The sequence below is a fragment of the Branchiostoma floridae genome, chromosome 1 (genome assembly GCF_000003815.2).
Source record: "Branchiostoma floridae strain S238N-H82 chromosome 1, Bfl_VNyyK, whole genome shotgun sequence".
Taxonomy (NCBI): Eukaryota; Metazoa; Chordata; class Leptocardii; order Amphioxiformes; family Branchiostomatidae; genus Branchiostoma; species Branchiostoma floridae.
The window spans coordinates 18556380-18572874 of record NC_049979.1 but is presented as its reverse complement, the minus strand read 5'-3'; the positions used below and the strand labels follow the sequence as shown (position 1 = coordinate 18572874).

The 16495-nt window shown below is 41.1% G+C and overlaps 2 protein-coding genes across 12 annotated transcripts in view; one reads left to right on the top strand and one right to left on the bottom strand.

The window, feature by feature from the left end:
* LOC118426226 (estrogen-related receptor gamma-like) overlaps nucleotides 1-16495 on the bottom strand; it is a 57862-nt gene that overhangs the window by 26554 nt on the left and 14813 nt on the right. The window contains exon 1 of one of the 11 annotated variants that reach the window (XM_035835498.1): nucleotides 14559-14710. The exons of 2 other annotated variants lie outside the window; for them this stretch is intronic. In XM_035835498.1, coding sequence (XP_035691391.1) covers nucleotides 14559-14641 — 83 coding nt within the window. In that variant the 5' untranslated portion in view covers nucleotides 14642-14710. Of the gene's footprint in view, nucleotides 1-1687; nucleotides 1812-6744; nucleotides 6903-8117; nucleotides 8553-9584; nucleotides 9741-10678; nucleotides 10913-14558; nucleotides 14711-16495 lie in introns of those variants that run through there. 8 more of the 11 variants (XM_035835586.1, XM_035835511.1, XM_035835594.1 and 5 more) reach the window with 8 other exon arrangements.
* The window catches only part of LOC118426317, a gene marked incomplete in the record, with an annotated part of 21685 nt that continues 17380 nt past the window's right edge, over nucleotides 12191-16495 (top strand). Inside the window, 1 exon segment of the mRNA XM_035835628.1 lies at nucleotides 12191-12316. Within this exon segment, the coding sequence (XP_035691521.1) occupies nucleotides 12232-12316 (85 nt within the window).

The window sequence follows — 16495 nt, the reverse complement described above, 5'->3', positions numbered from 1 at the left end:
CTACCGCTGGCTTGTTTTGTAGCCAAAATGCCAGGCATTCTTGTGGTCTCAGTTTCAGTGTAGCAGATGCACCGGCAATTACATCGATCAGTGATGATGTACCCCACTCTGTAATGGTGGCCTTGATCCTCTCTCATTAAAAATATCAACTACAAAAACAAAGCCTGGCAGCTAGCTGTATATGCATAGTAACTTGCCACAGAAAGTGCTATAAAGTGATAATAGGGAGATCATGTAGCATATGACACATTAATGGGAGTGATCAACTGGAGGACCACTTGGACCCAAGCCCTGGCTGCAGATGCCCGGTATCCTGGACTTTATAGACTGAGAGGGTAACAAGGCCAGAGATTTAGATGCAGCTGTCACTTTTACTGTTATTTATTCTGCACCAGCTCCTTAGTATTCCAAGCTACAAGGTAAATTGCCAGCATCCTAGGTTTAATTATGTGAAGTTGTTGTGAACTGTTATGGGTGCTAAGCTCAGTAAAATGTCATATCTCACACAGCATCTCTACATAAATTTTGTAGAATGTACAGTAATGATCAGAATCAATTTTTAAAAACAATAAGATCACCACAGACATGTACCTGCCCAAACGACTTTATTATAAACCTTTCTGTCAGCTGAAGGCCACATAAATATTGAAAACAACTGCCTTTTAAAATTTTTATCACTTTACTTTTTTGCTTAAACCATGAGAAATTTTGCATTAATAGCTAGTACAAGCACATAACAGACTCACTCCGTTTTCATAGTTACCTTTATTGTGTGAGCGAATGATGAGCAATTCTACGTTAATGGCAACAGCAACTGCTGTTTAATGGCTGCTGTAAACATTTTAGAGTTGCTTGCAATTAAGCTGAGTCGTGCATGATTGCTTTCACACCTCTTCAAAGGAAGTGACTGCCACTTTGTATCTTTCAGGGGTTCTTGGAATTTCATCATTGATAATTTGGTTCTGGTATTTACTTAAGATACATGTGCCTCCCTCTTGGAAGGGACTTTATCAGCTACTAGGCATATGGTACCCTAACAGGCAGCTCAGCCCGGCATGAAGCAGTTGGGCTATATAAATTTTTCATTAGGATAAAGAGGCACGAATCATTATGAGGCTTTATTCTACGTCATTGAAGCTAACAGCTGGCAACAAAGCAGGGGAATTTCTGATGGGAAACGTGAAAGTATGCAATATTCATGCTCGTTCTGGGAGGCAAAATACTGATGAAAAGGATGATAGCAAGTACATCCTCAAATATCCAACTTGCAAGGAATAACGAGTACAAGAAACCTGGGAAGTTCCAACTTTGACATTGGAAACATGGGAAATGCAGTATAGGAAAGCTACTTTCTGATAACTCATTGACAAACTGTTCACTACAATAGTACAAAGTACAAAGTCCACTTTGAGCAATAGGTCTATTCCATTGGGATCAGCAAACATAGTACAACATGACACAACTCAACACTGCTGAAACAACATCTAGATTATAACATTAAAATGCCAGACAGGTTTTCCAACCAAATGAATCTGATGTTATCTAGTGCATCAAATAACCCTTAAAACATTTAAAAACAAAAGTTTGGAAGTTGTTCATTCATCTCAATGTAAACCTACCTGCAGGTTGTTGAACTGCTGTACAAATAACAAGTGGAGATTAGATTTGTAGGCAGCCTAACACTTACCAGTAGTATCAAGTTCCACTTTCAAGAGCAACAGATCTGGTAAGCCACAGCCACAGGACACAGTACCCACCAGCTCTTCTGTAGGCCTGAGCTACAATACAGGGACCACACAACCTCCCTGCAATATATATGCAGTAGTTGGCAATCCCTTGGTATTTAAAGGTCCAGTGCTCTGTGGCCACTCTAGGGTACAATGGCTCATGCACATGCAGATGAGAACACCCCTGACCAGCAGACAGCAGAAAAATGCTTAGATACAGCCATCATCATTTCATTAGGGTCCAGCACGAGTGGTGCCAAGTTTGAATTACCCTGTAACTGATCCTGATTGGAAGTCCCTATCAGGCCTGCTCATCAGGGGAGGGAAGGGGGCGGGAACTGGCCAATAACTCAAGTGGTCACGGGCCACTGGCCATGCAATAGCAATGAAAGGTACAGGGCTGTGAGGGCAACTTGTGAGAAAGTACAGAGAGTTTAATAACTCAGTCTGTTCTAATGATTCTTTGATTGCTTTAGCAAGTTGTCCCATGGAGACAGAGAGTATCAGCTGCTCAGGACTCCTTAGAGAAATACTAACCTCATTAACATATGAAAACCCATGATGCCTTTGGAGGATTGCTAAAAGGACTTTTGGTTAATGCTAGTACACCAATTTCCCCATTGACATGGTAGAGATGAATACACCAGTAAATAATTAAAGGCAGATTAAAGTACCATTCAATTACACTGATTACTGTGTTTTCACACCAGGCCTATGCAAGGCTTATTTAGCAAAGGAAATGCAATATCATTGAATATGAGAAATAGCACGCCAAGGAATCTAAGCAATGAAGATGATTTTTTTGGACTCAAGGCCATATGTAATGCATACATGTCTGGGATGTTCAAGTCATAGGCAACCATGTATTTCAATCTTTCCTGTTTCCTTGTGCACAAATGGCAGTGTACGCACCAATGAGCACTACTCACCATGGTACCTTGGTTTAAATTTTCCCAATTTCATGCAGGATGATTAAATGGGTGTTTCATTCCCAATAATCATGTTATGTTACAGTAGAAAAACACAGCACAGGTCCTCCAACATTGCCAGACTATCAATACTAGTGCAGTGGCCACTGACATGACTTCAATGCACCCCCTTGCAGGTAAGGTGGCTTTTCTGTAATACTTTTAGTATTCCCGATCCAGTGCATAAATAGGAATTTATTGCAGGTATCTCCAACCAAAACCTCAGTCATTGCTAAGGCCTTCTTGTAACATAACAAGAAAATACAAATGTCACAGGAGAAGTCACAGCATTTATAACCTCTGTACTTCAGGGTCCAAAGAACAGCATACCGAATGCTCCTTGTGATAAATGGAAGAACCCATGACACTTCATAAAATTGCTAATTTTTGCCGCACTCTAGCTAGAAGTGATCAGTACAGAGGAAAGCAGATTGGCCGACACGGTTGAGCAGATATATAGCCTACACACAATCATTACATATCATTTTGATCATGTATGATTAAACTCATCAAAATCATTGAGTTCTAAATTACTTGAGCTATCTTTCATGGCCCTATTGCCTGAAATACCAAATGTCACTGCATCCATAATTCAGAAAAATAGATTGCGCAGATCATCCATGTACAACTTATTAATAAAATAGCTATTTGTATGGAATAATTAACTTGTGTGGCGACAAGCAGTTTCCAGAGAGCTGGCAGCATTAGCAGATCCCATCCATGTCCTAATTAATTTTCCAACTAGGCTATCAATGAAGATTACTGAGCTAGGACTGAGATTTTCAGGTGACATGGTTTGTACCAAGACACCATTTTAATCTAAGTACTGCACCCTTTCCTTTGTAGATATGAACCTTTTCCCCCCAGTGTATGATTGAAGTCTGTATACATTCCCTACATGAGAACATTCAGTTCAAGAGATTACAGTGCCCTTTCCCTTCAAGCAGTCTACATTTCCTGGAGGATCGCACCTTTGCCCTATGAGTTGAGGGCTCCTCTGTTGTGTGCTGATGTCAATTCCCTCCCTGAAATGGGTTTGACACAAGAGCCGATCACTTCTAAACTAGACCAACAAACTTTTTATGGTAACCTGGTAGAGGATGGTCATATGATCAGCTATGAATAAAGTAGAATAATGTCCATCAAACTCATAGCGTTAAGCCTCCACCATTCCAGGAACAGAGTACAGGGCAAATATACATGTAACAACATACAAAGCATATTTATCCATCTGAAGTCGTGAAGATGAGAATGGAATTTGTTTTCATCAAAAACTTTAAGTATATACTCAAAATTGTGTTTTCACTCAAGTGTCACTCACAATGACTGGCTATGTGCAGTCCTTTGAGAAAGATAAGCTCTTTGACAAGTTCTTCCTTCATTGATTCTCATTGATATGATGACTATGAACTGGCACTGGCCCAGTTCTACAGAGTACAGCAAACAACCAGGTCATTTTATACTGAGGTATAACATCATAACTAATGGTTGTGGGTCAATTACCAAACTGCCAGCTTGCTGATACTATTGTGTGCACAGTACTACTTTGCACAACATCTAAAAAGATGTGACGGAGACATGATCTACAATATACAACTCACCATGGACTTAGAACATATAATTGATGATCATCTTAGACAACCTCCACAATACACAACTTAAATATATTGTCAAGAGCATTAAATCAATGGCATCAATAGCATTTCTTACGGGAGATTCAAAATAAGTGCAACCTTTGAATGGCATGTTTATCAAATTCTTGTACAGCGAGCCAACATCATACCCACCATCAATGGCATATATTTTTAACTTACAAGGATTCAGGGTCAACCAAAGGATTAGTTACTGTAAATTGATCTTGGCTGTCATGGTCAAATCTAAATATTTCCTGGTTTGGATGTGAGGTAATGTCACCTACCATTATGCTATTTGTCATCATTTCAGTGGACATCCCTAACCACTGTCAACTGTACAATTTCTGTGGGCCAACTAGTTACCTCTAAAACATTCTCTTCCATACCTTCCCTGACAATGAAATTGTCCTAGATCAAAATGACCAAAATATCAGAAATATTCTGGCTGTTTGTTACACAACACAATGAAAAACTTATAAAGCAATGTCAAACAGAAAATAGGGTTCTTTTGGTCTATCCTAGATCTTCATTGTATTTTGTACAATGTATATGCTGTACTAAGTGTAGGCTATATGCTGACAATGTGCCGTACAAAATCATGTCAGGACAACTCCCCAAATGATCAGGAGTAGGCTGATTAGCTCTGATAGAACCAAACATGGAAAATGCTGGTGCATCAATTGAAACAGTTAATTTTCATTTCATGCATCATCAATCTTAATATCCTTATCTAAGCATCATTGGAAAGCAATAACAATATGCATGATTTATCAGCACAAACCTGTCCATGCCTAAACAGCTTTCCATAACCATGATTTACCCAGGTATTCTAACCGGTACAGCACTGACCAGAAAGTAAGAAATTCCACCCTTGTCTCTAGCACTAGTATTACAACATTCCCTGCATACCCTAGGTACTGGATTGAACTTGGTCCCAACTCCCCCATTCATACCATATCAAAGGTCAATGACTGACCCTTTCTATATATAATATAACCATTATATAATGTTAAAGCTTAGCACTGGCCCAGGAAGGATTGAGGGTAAGAAACTGAGTCAACTCAGTCATGAAATATAAGACTAAAAGGGAAAGAAGCAAAAACAATGAAACAGAGTACCACAGGAAGCCTGTTTCATAACGACATTTCTGCCAAATTTTGATTTTCATGTGGAATTTTTTCTCATTTTAAGTCATTCTAATCATAATGCAAATAATGATTTAAAATCTACAAACGCTTGAAAAAAACAACAACACAGATCTTAGATCGCCACTGCTAGGACAAGGGGAGTGTCATTTGAGGTTAGTCCAGGAGTGCCTGTTTAGGGTTGACATTTTGAACGGTGTTGATGAAATGGATTGGATTCAGTGAGGAAATCCCGGGAATTCTCAGAGGTACAGGGTCCCGCCCCCTTATGCACATGTTCGGCTGTGTGTAACGGTATCGCCCACTTCCACAGGGGAGAGGCTAGTTCATCTCTGTCAAGTGTTGCCAAGCACCCTTACATTTTTCAAAGGTGTCCAAGTGTGTAGCAAGGCTTCCTTTGGGAAAGGATGGCAGAATGACAAGACAGACAGCTGACACGCTCTGGGCGAGGCGGCAGATGGCAGAACCCCCATAAATTCAGGATTCGACTGTTAGATCAATATCGTCGGAGTAGACCGTGCATCTAGTTACATGGGAATCCCATTCCGCCATTCAAGCCTAAAACCATTTCGTTAGAATGACACAAGATAGTCAGGTTATCGTATAACAAGCAAAATAAAACATTCCTGCAATACAAACAAGATTGTCTTATAACGGTGCCAGACGGGGAACGAAGGGAGGGGGGCTAACAACTGCCACAGCTTTCCCCAGCCAGTTCTGTCAACCCCGAGGCGGTTATCGATGAATCAGTCCCAGACGACAGCCAAAGACGATACTATGGCGCCGCCCTCATCTGACAAAAATTAGCTGAAGAAAAGTGCCTTATGCTGATAAAATATGCCATCCAAGTTCACGTAACATGTTACATATCGATAAGGTTACAAATTTTCAGCACCTACTACAATATGGCCCGTGAGGTCCTCTATACAAATAACACTGATAGCAGACAAGAGATCATCGTAAGTTCATGTCTGTTATGACATAACATTGCCGTGGGAAAATGACCTCCTCGTTTACAGCAGGCAACCAGGGGGTCGCCAGCCACCTATCACAATCAAGACCAAAACAATACACTCTTACAAAAGCGTCCCGGTTAGGCCAAATGATAGGTGCATTGCGAAATCAGAAATTTCGCAACTTTTTGCTAACATAAACGCTGAAGCCCGCGAAACCCTTTGCCTCGACCATGTTATGGAGAGTTCGTGTTACACATTCAAAAATCACCGGTTTTCGCGCCTTCACGATAGCCAGCTCGCCAGTTACGACTAACCTGGAACTCATGTACCGTCCTGGAAAGCGATGCAGGTTCTGTGCAGAGGTACTAGTACGTATGGAAGCACAAGCAGGATGATCACACACGCGCAGCGTGTGCAGCTGGTGTCAGAGTTCGTGCACTCTGTGTTTCCGACTGAACTTTGGACAAACAAGAGGCAATCGAGAAGTTTGCATAGAAACGTGTTCTGATTGGCTGTAATCAGGCCGATTCTCGCCACCCGATTGGTCAGCGTTCCACACGGACCTTTGTTCCATCGAACAATTACCGACGTCACCAAATATTGACCAATGAACACGCCTACTCACGCGTACGCCCGCAAGAACGAACCGGACAAGGTAAACTTGCATAATGAGAAGCAGGCATGGGCAATGTAAATAATGATGCAAGTGGAGACAGGTCAATGCTACCCAAAAACGTCTTTGCTCTTGTCAACTGTGGCAACTCAATGGGTAGCTTCTCATACTGCAAACAGAGGTTTAATACCTTTAATACCGGTGACCGTAACGTTACAGTGAAACGGTCCAACGGTTGTGGCTTGTGCCAGTTGTGTAAGCACCCCGACCAGTAACGTTACACCTACGCGCGTAGATACTACCAATATCATAACAGACACTTGAGGGTAAATTATGGCAGAGGAGCTTCCCGATACTTCATCCGATAACATGATGCAAATGTCGAGGAAATGGCAGGAAGGGTCATGGCCACAGGTCAAGCGAGACCCTTGACCAAGAGTTAAACCGGGCCTGCATACAAATTACACATATTTCACATTTGTTTGGTCACGTACTCCATGCAGGACGTGGCAACTGCATAGACCGAAGTCTATCTATAAAGGGAATACTACAAACTATAAATTTGTCATCCTGGAAGAGTACAAATGGTCCTAATTGTCGCCCTGAGGGGTGTCCAGCATCTACCTTCGTAACGTTACATGAGTTAGTATTCAAGCAGTTTGATATTTATGAAAGTCAAAATCAGCTGAACAGAAACCACCCGTATTTATTTACTTATTAACATGTGCCACAGCTCCCAACGCAGCCACAATCCCATGAAAAATCGTCATGTTAATGTTACAAGATGGAACAGCCCAAGAGCTGCCCGAAAACGAATAGTCCAAGGCTAATCTGAGAGTACACGGATCATGGACGACTGGAATACCCAGTGGCGATCACAACGATTACTGATGAGAGCTGGGAGGTGGGCAGGAGAGCAGCGTTATAAGAACGAGCAGTTCAATAACGAACGGCCTAATCAGGTGGTAGCCGTTTGACCCGGAAATCCAAAACATTTCACTAATTTAGGCCCCTGTGGTACCCTTATAGAGTAGCCTGAGTTCATAAAGCAATAAAACAATCGTGACTTGTCACCTTGCTGTACGCATCACACGCTCCAGTTGAACTAAAGCCCAGTCACAAGATCACAAATGAATACTAAAAGCGTCCGTGATGTAATGGTGCTCCTCCTTCCCCGGTTGGTACTAGCAGCAGCTAAGCCGTCCCCCAGGTACCGCTGTGTAGTATGCTGCCCTGTGTCTCGGGAAGAATCGCGTGTAAAGACACAATCAGTGAAGGAACTGTGCAGCTGATGCGAGCGCCGATCGAGGCCTCCCGAGAAACAAGAGGGACTTCCGCTGCATAGGCGGCCTCAGCTGGGGAGAGCTTTCCAGGGAGCCGTATCTCGGTTGCAAAAATGTGCAATATCCATCGGCGAACGCCATGCACTCACGCACTCGAAGTTTGACAGCACTACCATCTACCGACACTTTCCCCAACGTATCTGTAATTTTGTTTTCTTGGTGTCCGAGTCATTATCGCAGCGTTCCTCTCATTTGTGACAATGCTTAGGACAAAGTAAGCTTGAAATCCAATGCCCATTCGTAAACCAAGATCCTTTGTCACACGCGCTGGTGTGGATGCTAGTTAGCAAGACAAAAAATCGATCCCCAGCATAGTGTAATGATCACGGCCATATGCGTTATTCCGATCGTTGCCACTTCGTTTCAAGTGATCAGTTATTTACCCAAGGCAACTAACTGGACGGTCATGCGTAATTTTTGTACTGGTAGGAAAAAGATGACAGGATAGAACAGGTGATTTTTGTGAAACATTTTTACACAAACGATACATGATACGATGCTATGGGATTGAGTTGCAGATCTAATTGTTTAGCTTCGACCGAGAAGAAGCCCTTATGTATAACCGTGTACACATCATATGAAAAGGTGCAAACCCGAGTAGGCATAGGACGCTTGCTGCTAAGATCACGTGACTCTTCTGAACTTTGGTAACTCCTCTGCGCAGCTACTCTCCAAGCAGGGGTTGAGTCGCGGAGATATATTAGTAGTCGGAAAAATTACACCGGCGCTCCTCTTGTAATTTTTCCGACTACTACTGTATCTCCGCGACTCAACCTCTGCTTGGAGAGTATGGGCAGATAAAAGTGAATGGAAAATCCCCTCCACTTTAATGATGTCATGGCTTATAGGGGCGACCGATAGACCAAAAGGAAATGTTGTAACGTGCCCTTAGATTTTCCCAATTGCTGCCAACAAAATATGGTGTAAAGATTAATCAGGATTTAAAACAAGGAGTGGATAGGATGTCCCTGATCACACGCATGCGCAGTTCCAACATTAAGTTTGTTTCTATCTACCTTTCCCGATCCGGGGAATGGAGTTAATCCTTGGTCTCACCACGGCTTTGGCTTCTGACCAAAAGACTGTCTCAGCGACAAGAAGATATAACTATGCTACCAACTACATTGTACAAAGTACACAGTAAAACAGTATAATGATCCAGATCACCACATTTTGCCTAAGGGAAAGCCATACTCACCACACTACCAGAGTTGTGAAAGTCGTCCAAGGGGTGAAAGTGGCCTTGTTGTGGTGGGAGTGGTGTGCAAAATGACGACGGGGCAAGCCAGCCGTGTCTCAAAATAACCCAATTGAGCCGAAGATAGGACCGAGCACGTGGTTACAAGAATGACGTAAATCGGTGATAAGGCAACATCTATGACGACAGTCGATGTCAGACAGATATAAACACAGATGGATGTGATTAACTTACATTCAGGTTTTCGTATCTTTACAAACACATGTGCAACCTTAACAGTTGAACGAGCTGAATCGTGGTAACTGTAACTGCAAGTCATTCATATTGGACAGGAAACATTGTCACGCACGACACTTTACCAGGAAAGTTCCAATAGCCCTTACATCCGCTCGCCTACCAAAGTGCCATCGGCAAATCAAGACAACACTGGGGTAAAGAGGGAGATCGGATTATGCTACACGAGTTTGAAATACTCGATGAAGTCGCTGAATCGCGTTCGGTTGCGTTTTCTGAATTGCAACTAGAGACAAAATACGACATATGCTTTGGACCTGTGGACCCCGGCATGTCTGGAGGGACATCCGTGGCGCCTGTTACAGCCTGCTCTGTGCACGGTCCCTCTAAATTTAAGTGTTAGTTACGCTGTTGGTGCTCTCAGTCCAACGAAAAATACATGCTACTGACAGCTCACCCTGAGCACACTGCCGGTATGCGGCCTACTCATAGCAATAAGTGATGGTAACCATACAAATAAATTTTGTCTTCAATGGGAGTTTGCCTTGAGGGTACAAATATCTGTAGACATATATAGACATCGTAGTGTAGATTTTACGCAGCGCTAGGTTCAATGCACTGCAATGGATTGAATTCGTAGTAGGGCAAGTCATTTGTGCGTCAAATTTCAAATGATGTCGAAAAGTCCAAAAGTGTTATAAACTAAATGGACTACAAAATAAGTAAAATTACAAACGTACACATATTGTGGCAACGCCGATGCAAAAAAAAGCAACTGTTTATAAGATTATCATTATAAAAAAAAAACTGAGATGCAGACGCAGGGTGCAACAGGGTTAGATAAAGAGTACCAAGCTTACCGTGGCTGCAGATTCAACGCTCCTCCCTGTTACTAGCAGCAAACAATATATAGTGAAGGCCGAGCGCGTTACGTACACGATGTAATCTCCACGTGTTGGCTTACATAAACATGCGAATAAATATGCTCCGTTTAAATCTTAGGGTCATGACCATATGAACTCCAAAGACGTCAGTGGTCGGAACGCATGACATGTAGAGGCTACAACTCCTCCACCCGATCGCTGGACTGACTGGAGTTGCACCTCAAAATAATAGTGGCCGGCTATTTTTATCATAGATCTAAATGTGATACGTGCGTCATACATGTATGCCCGACAATCGTCACCGTCTTGTGTATGATTGAACTAGACACGACAGATAAATCAAAACTATAGCGTGTCTCATATTAGAAAGTATACAATTGGGCCATTGGATCCATTGTCTTTTATTGCGGAATAGAGTTGTACGAACTGGGTAGGATAAATGACTCAAAAGAAGCCTAGGGTATCACGAAGGCTTGGTGGTCATGTGTGCTTTCAGCAATGTGTGGAAGTCCATATGGACCTGGGCTAGACAAGTCTGAGCAACAAGACCAAGTACACCACGACATTCCTGTTGGATCCTCGAGATCTTTGCCCCATGTGAGGTAGGACATGCGACACTCCCTCTATCCAGTTTCTTATGGAGCATCTTTATGACGTCAGTACGTCCAGGGGCCTTAAATCATGTTGTCAGCAATTATGTTCTCGATCTGCTGTTTATTCCAAAGCCAAAGAAGGTAAAGTCGAAAGTATATTAAACCAGAAACCCCCAACAGCATCTTTTCAGAATTTAGCACAGCGTAGTATTAAAGAATGCTCTTTTGTTTGTCAAACCCTTCAATCAATCGGTTCAAAGGTATCCTATACATCATTGCTGCAATCCACCAGCGCCTCAAGGATATTTATTTTCAGAACTTTCTAGCCAACATTCATAATGATAATAAAGGCGAAAGTGCGACGAACAAACTCCGAACGTACAGACTACTTAAGTCCACATACAATGAAGAACAGAATTTTAAAATTACAAACATGTGGCACAGAACTATTATCGATAAACTAAAAATCAGTCGCCACAAGTCAGGAAGGCACTCCACTAGAATAAAGTCTGTCAATTTTGTACCTCAAACACAGTAAAAGATGAAGTGCACGTCGTTGCTGATTGCACTATATATTTTAAAGATAGAAATACTCTATTTAGCTAAATAGAAAGTAAATTCCCTCACCATAGACATATGAGTAGCATTGACCGTCGAAATTCATAACGTTATAACGATATTCCTCATGCGTTTTGACAAACAGACTATTGCTAAACCCACACGGCCCACTGCATTTTCACCATTACCAAGCGAAGAAGCAAGAAGAAGCCGAATTCTGTGTTAGACTAGATTTATGATACTTATATATGTATATTGTCTTTGTTGTGACCTGTTTCTTACATCGACTTGGTAAAAATCTACAATAAAGGTCTTTATTTATTATATCATAAAAATCACCTCCCCCTGAAGCTTAGTGGTTTGATCCAAGTAGCGTGCATGCTGGGTAATGCGCTTGAACTTTCACTGAGCAGACGACACTCTCGCTGTCGTTCAAACTGTACTCTCTTCTCGATATCACAAGGTAGGTTCAGAACTACTGTGCTGTCTGTTGGTGTAATGACAACTTCACAACACACGTGGCCTTGGTGCATGCGTTTGAAACTGAATTCGAGAGTCACAACCACCAAGTTTATGCATGACCCACTTTCACCTCCCTGAAGATTACAGAAAGACTACTTGTATCTCCGACCATGACTCAGCAAGTTCTGCTGTGTATATACAGCTGCAGAGTCATACAGATCTGTACTGACACACTTAGAATGTGCAAGGAAGCAGCATACACAACTTTCACAATTCATCCTACGGTTCTTTGTGAGAAGGGGGTTGTTGAGAAGTTTAATAGGGAATAACTTAATGAAACTACATGTACAAGGGGGTAGAAATATAAAGAAACAACATGCGGACACCTGGGATCGAACCCGGGCCGGCAGATCACAAATCCAACATGCAAATCACAACGCCAAAAGCTCAGAGCTGTTGCTGTCGTCAGTTTTGCAGCGCTTGAACCCCACTGTTACACTAGTCCCCTTTTCTTTTCAAGATTCGTCCTCAAATCTCCGAGTTCGATATCCCGTGTAAACTTACTGCGACTAGCCAGTGTTACTCACAGTGTGGCACATCCACTAGCCTGTTACTCACTGTGTGGTGCATGTTCTAGCCTGTTACTAACAGGTCGGTGTGGGAACCAGTGACAACAAGGGAGTAGAAACAGAAAGAAACAACACCCAGGATCAAACCCGGGCCGGCACTGCCAGATCACAAATCCAATATGCAAACCACAACGCCAAAAGTCTATAGCTGTTGGCAATTGGTCAGTTTGGCAGCACTTGAACCCCACTGTTACAATAAGAATTAAGATAACTGTGTCCTCCCCCCCCCCCACCCTTGCAAACACTAAATGCAATTACAAGTCTGCCATCCCAATTATTGTCATGAACATATGTCGACAAGGTACACAAAATACCTCTCATTTATACCAAATTATAAAAAAAAAATAACTCTACACTTTGTTCAGAGCATGGAACCAAGCATTGGAGAAAGTTTCAACTTTGTATCCAGTGAACATGATCTATGGAAACAAGCTGCCATCAGAGCTATGGTAGGATAGCAGGCATAACAGATTTGAACAGACAATGTTGTTAGATCCTTACATAAGGTGTAAACTGGCTGAGCCTAACCCTTTGTGCTACCAAACTGTCAGAAAGAAAATTTATTTGCTTGGAATAGCCTAGGGTAATAACAGTAGCTGGTTACAGCAAATGATATAGCAACTGAAATAAGACTGTTTTTTTACTTAATCAGTTGTAGAAGCAGCCATAGGAAAATATCTGATTAAAAAGTTGATTTTGCCACACTTTTGTTTCAAACTGGACAGAAGTTAATTACAGTTTTAATAGACTAAGATAAAGAAAACAGATTTACTAAAAGTGAACAGTAGTTTATTTCCTAGCGATTCAGGTTGTTTTGATTTGAATATCTTTTTTCACGTTTTCCATTTGTGTTAATGGAAAGCATGACAAAATGGGCAAAAACTTACTTTATAGGAACATTTCAAAAGCAACTTTGTCTTATGAAGCATTGCCTCCTGTTTACTCCTGTAGTTTATCGCCGTAAATACAACAGTATGCAATGCTAAAATCTGATAGTTTGATTCATCATTACAATTGTTTTATTGATAGGGCATTAAATTATATGCAGAGCCATTATTGGACCACAACAATATGTCATATTTACTGAAAGTCTGTCAAACTCAAAGCCCTTCCAGTGACGTGACAGACATTTTGACAATGATTATGTTGGTCTACGTGTATGCATGTACTGGTATGTATCACATGCTTCACAAGAAATAACCAAGGAGGTTAAAAAAGATCATTGAAATAACTAATACCATACGATAATTTTTGCTCTGCAAAGGCAGCATGATTTTATACCAAATATATATATTGGTTATGGGATTAGGCAACAGGCAGAAAGTTAAGTGGATGAGCTGCCCCTGTGCCATGACTCATGGGGCTTGGCATGCTGTTTGTTGTTTGACGTTGAGGAGGGTAAATCTACATATTTTGTTCATAGTCATGGATTAAAGGGTCACAAGTATCATCTGTAACATCTGTACTTTCTCTGGTGATACTTTTAATTTGTTAAATGTGTAATGAATATCATAACTTGTTAAGTATTCACGAGTAGTCATCTGACAATGCATCCTAGCAACAGACAAACTAGCTGACCTGATGACCTGTAAGAAGACATTGTTAGTGGCTCACCTGTCGTTTCCCTTCCTGACAGAACCTTGGTCACAAAGTAGCACTGGCTCTAAACTGCGTAAATCAACGGTATTTGACTTCATTACATGCTGGTATAATGAAGGTGTGCCCCCATGCCTACTTGCAGATCTGGTAGAGTTTGTGTGTAGTCAGTGGGAAACACCCAGCTAATTGTGAATAAAAGCTACCTGGCATTTGTATTGCCCGGGGCAATACAGGTGAAGTCATTCACCTGCCCCGGAAGTAGAGTGGTAGCAGATGCTGTATATCTATCACTGTGTGTAAGTATGAAGAAGGAAGAAGTGAGCATCACTGAAAAATTTTCATTTTCATATTTGATAGTAGCCTAGTTTATAGGAAAAAGACCATATAAAGAAGACCATGTCACAAGTTCATAGGATATCACAAAGGCCTGTAATCTACATGTGGTTTTGCATATTTTCATTCTTTAATGGTGAGCTAAGTGAGAATCAGTCATAAACAAGGCATCAGAGTTTTAAATTTCTATACAGAATATCTTTTTGATTTTTGTGCATATACTTTCCATCATGTCACTAAAATTGAACTTGAAGTTCACATTTGATATGATGTCAATATAACTATTGTGCTCTCATGACTTTTATTTTTCCTGATAAGTAACTTAGCTCAAGTCTTCAGAATGAAGAAAAAATTGTTTGAATTTACACGAACACTATTGTGATGGGAAACAACTTCATAACACAAAACAAGCAAGTTTCACCATGGTCATGACACTGCAGTGCAGCTTATGCTCACAAGGTGGAGAGAAGAAACAGCAAAGTGGCATTGTGGCAAAGCAGAGTCCTTTCCAAGCCCTGTCTGAAAACCATTGTCTGATGTTTTTCCATGCTGTTAGTTTTCTAAAACAATCTTCTGATAAGTTCAGGTTTTGTCCTTAAGTACCCAACTGGTACTAGTCCACAAGCCTACAACAAGACATGCACTGTAGAGCATGTAGTACTGGCTTTCTGGATTGTAGTGGCAGTGTGCTTAATTGAAACGACATTTCAAAATTTCCTTAAATGTCAGAAATACCCATGGTGAATCAGTTTATTGACTTGAACTTATTTTATAAGGTTTCTAAATCTGTGGTTGTAATGGAGCTGACAGATGAAACCTCAAAAGCTCAGCCATCATATCGATGTAGGTGATCAAGGCAAGATAAAGAAATGGTGGGAAAACATTTTCTTGCACGTTAAGGGTGTGGTAAAACCATAACACATTTGTACTTTTCATCAGGTAATGATGGTTATTGGAATTCTAAATTTTTGCCATGTTGCAAGAAAGTTTCAGTCACATCAGGTCTGGTTAGGTCAAATCAAAGAGGTTATAGACAATAAATTATGATGTGTGAATAACATTCACCCAAGACTGGCATGCTGTTTTACCTCGCTTTTATAGGTAAATGTTAGGTTGTAAATTATTATGAATTCTATCATTTCAGTATTTTTTCAAGCCAAATAATCGGGGGTTATTTCCAGACTTCTTGACGGCAGGAAAGTGAATAATGACGGGGAAAATGTGCCCTGCAACTAGATCGTGCTCTGGAGCTCACCAGGAACATATGGTCTGGCTTCTGATACCTGTGATAAAGTGGAAATTGAATCCTCTGCATCACATATTCAAGCTGCTGATAGATGATTTTAGAACCCACAGAGATTTTGTAAAGCACATGGAAAAGAGAGGCCTGGATCATACTCAATTGGACAGAAAGGAAGAGAAATACAAGTATGGTCGAGCATTGCCAAAATTATCACTTTTTGTCAAGACATGATAATTGTCTACAGTGCTTAGTGTATATTTGACATTATTGCACCTTATGATGACTGCCTATAGTGTGGTAATGTTTGATAATTTTTTTCCCTGATTTTCTGCTAACAATAATAAGCCATTTTGATGAAGAATTGGTCTGCACAGAA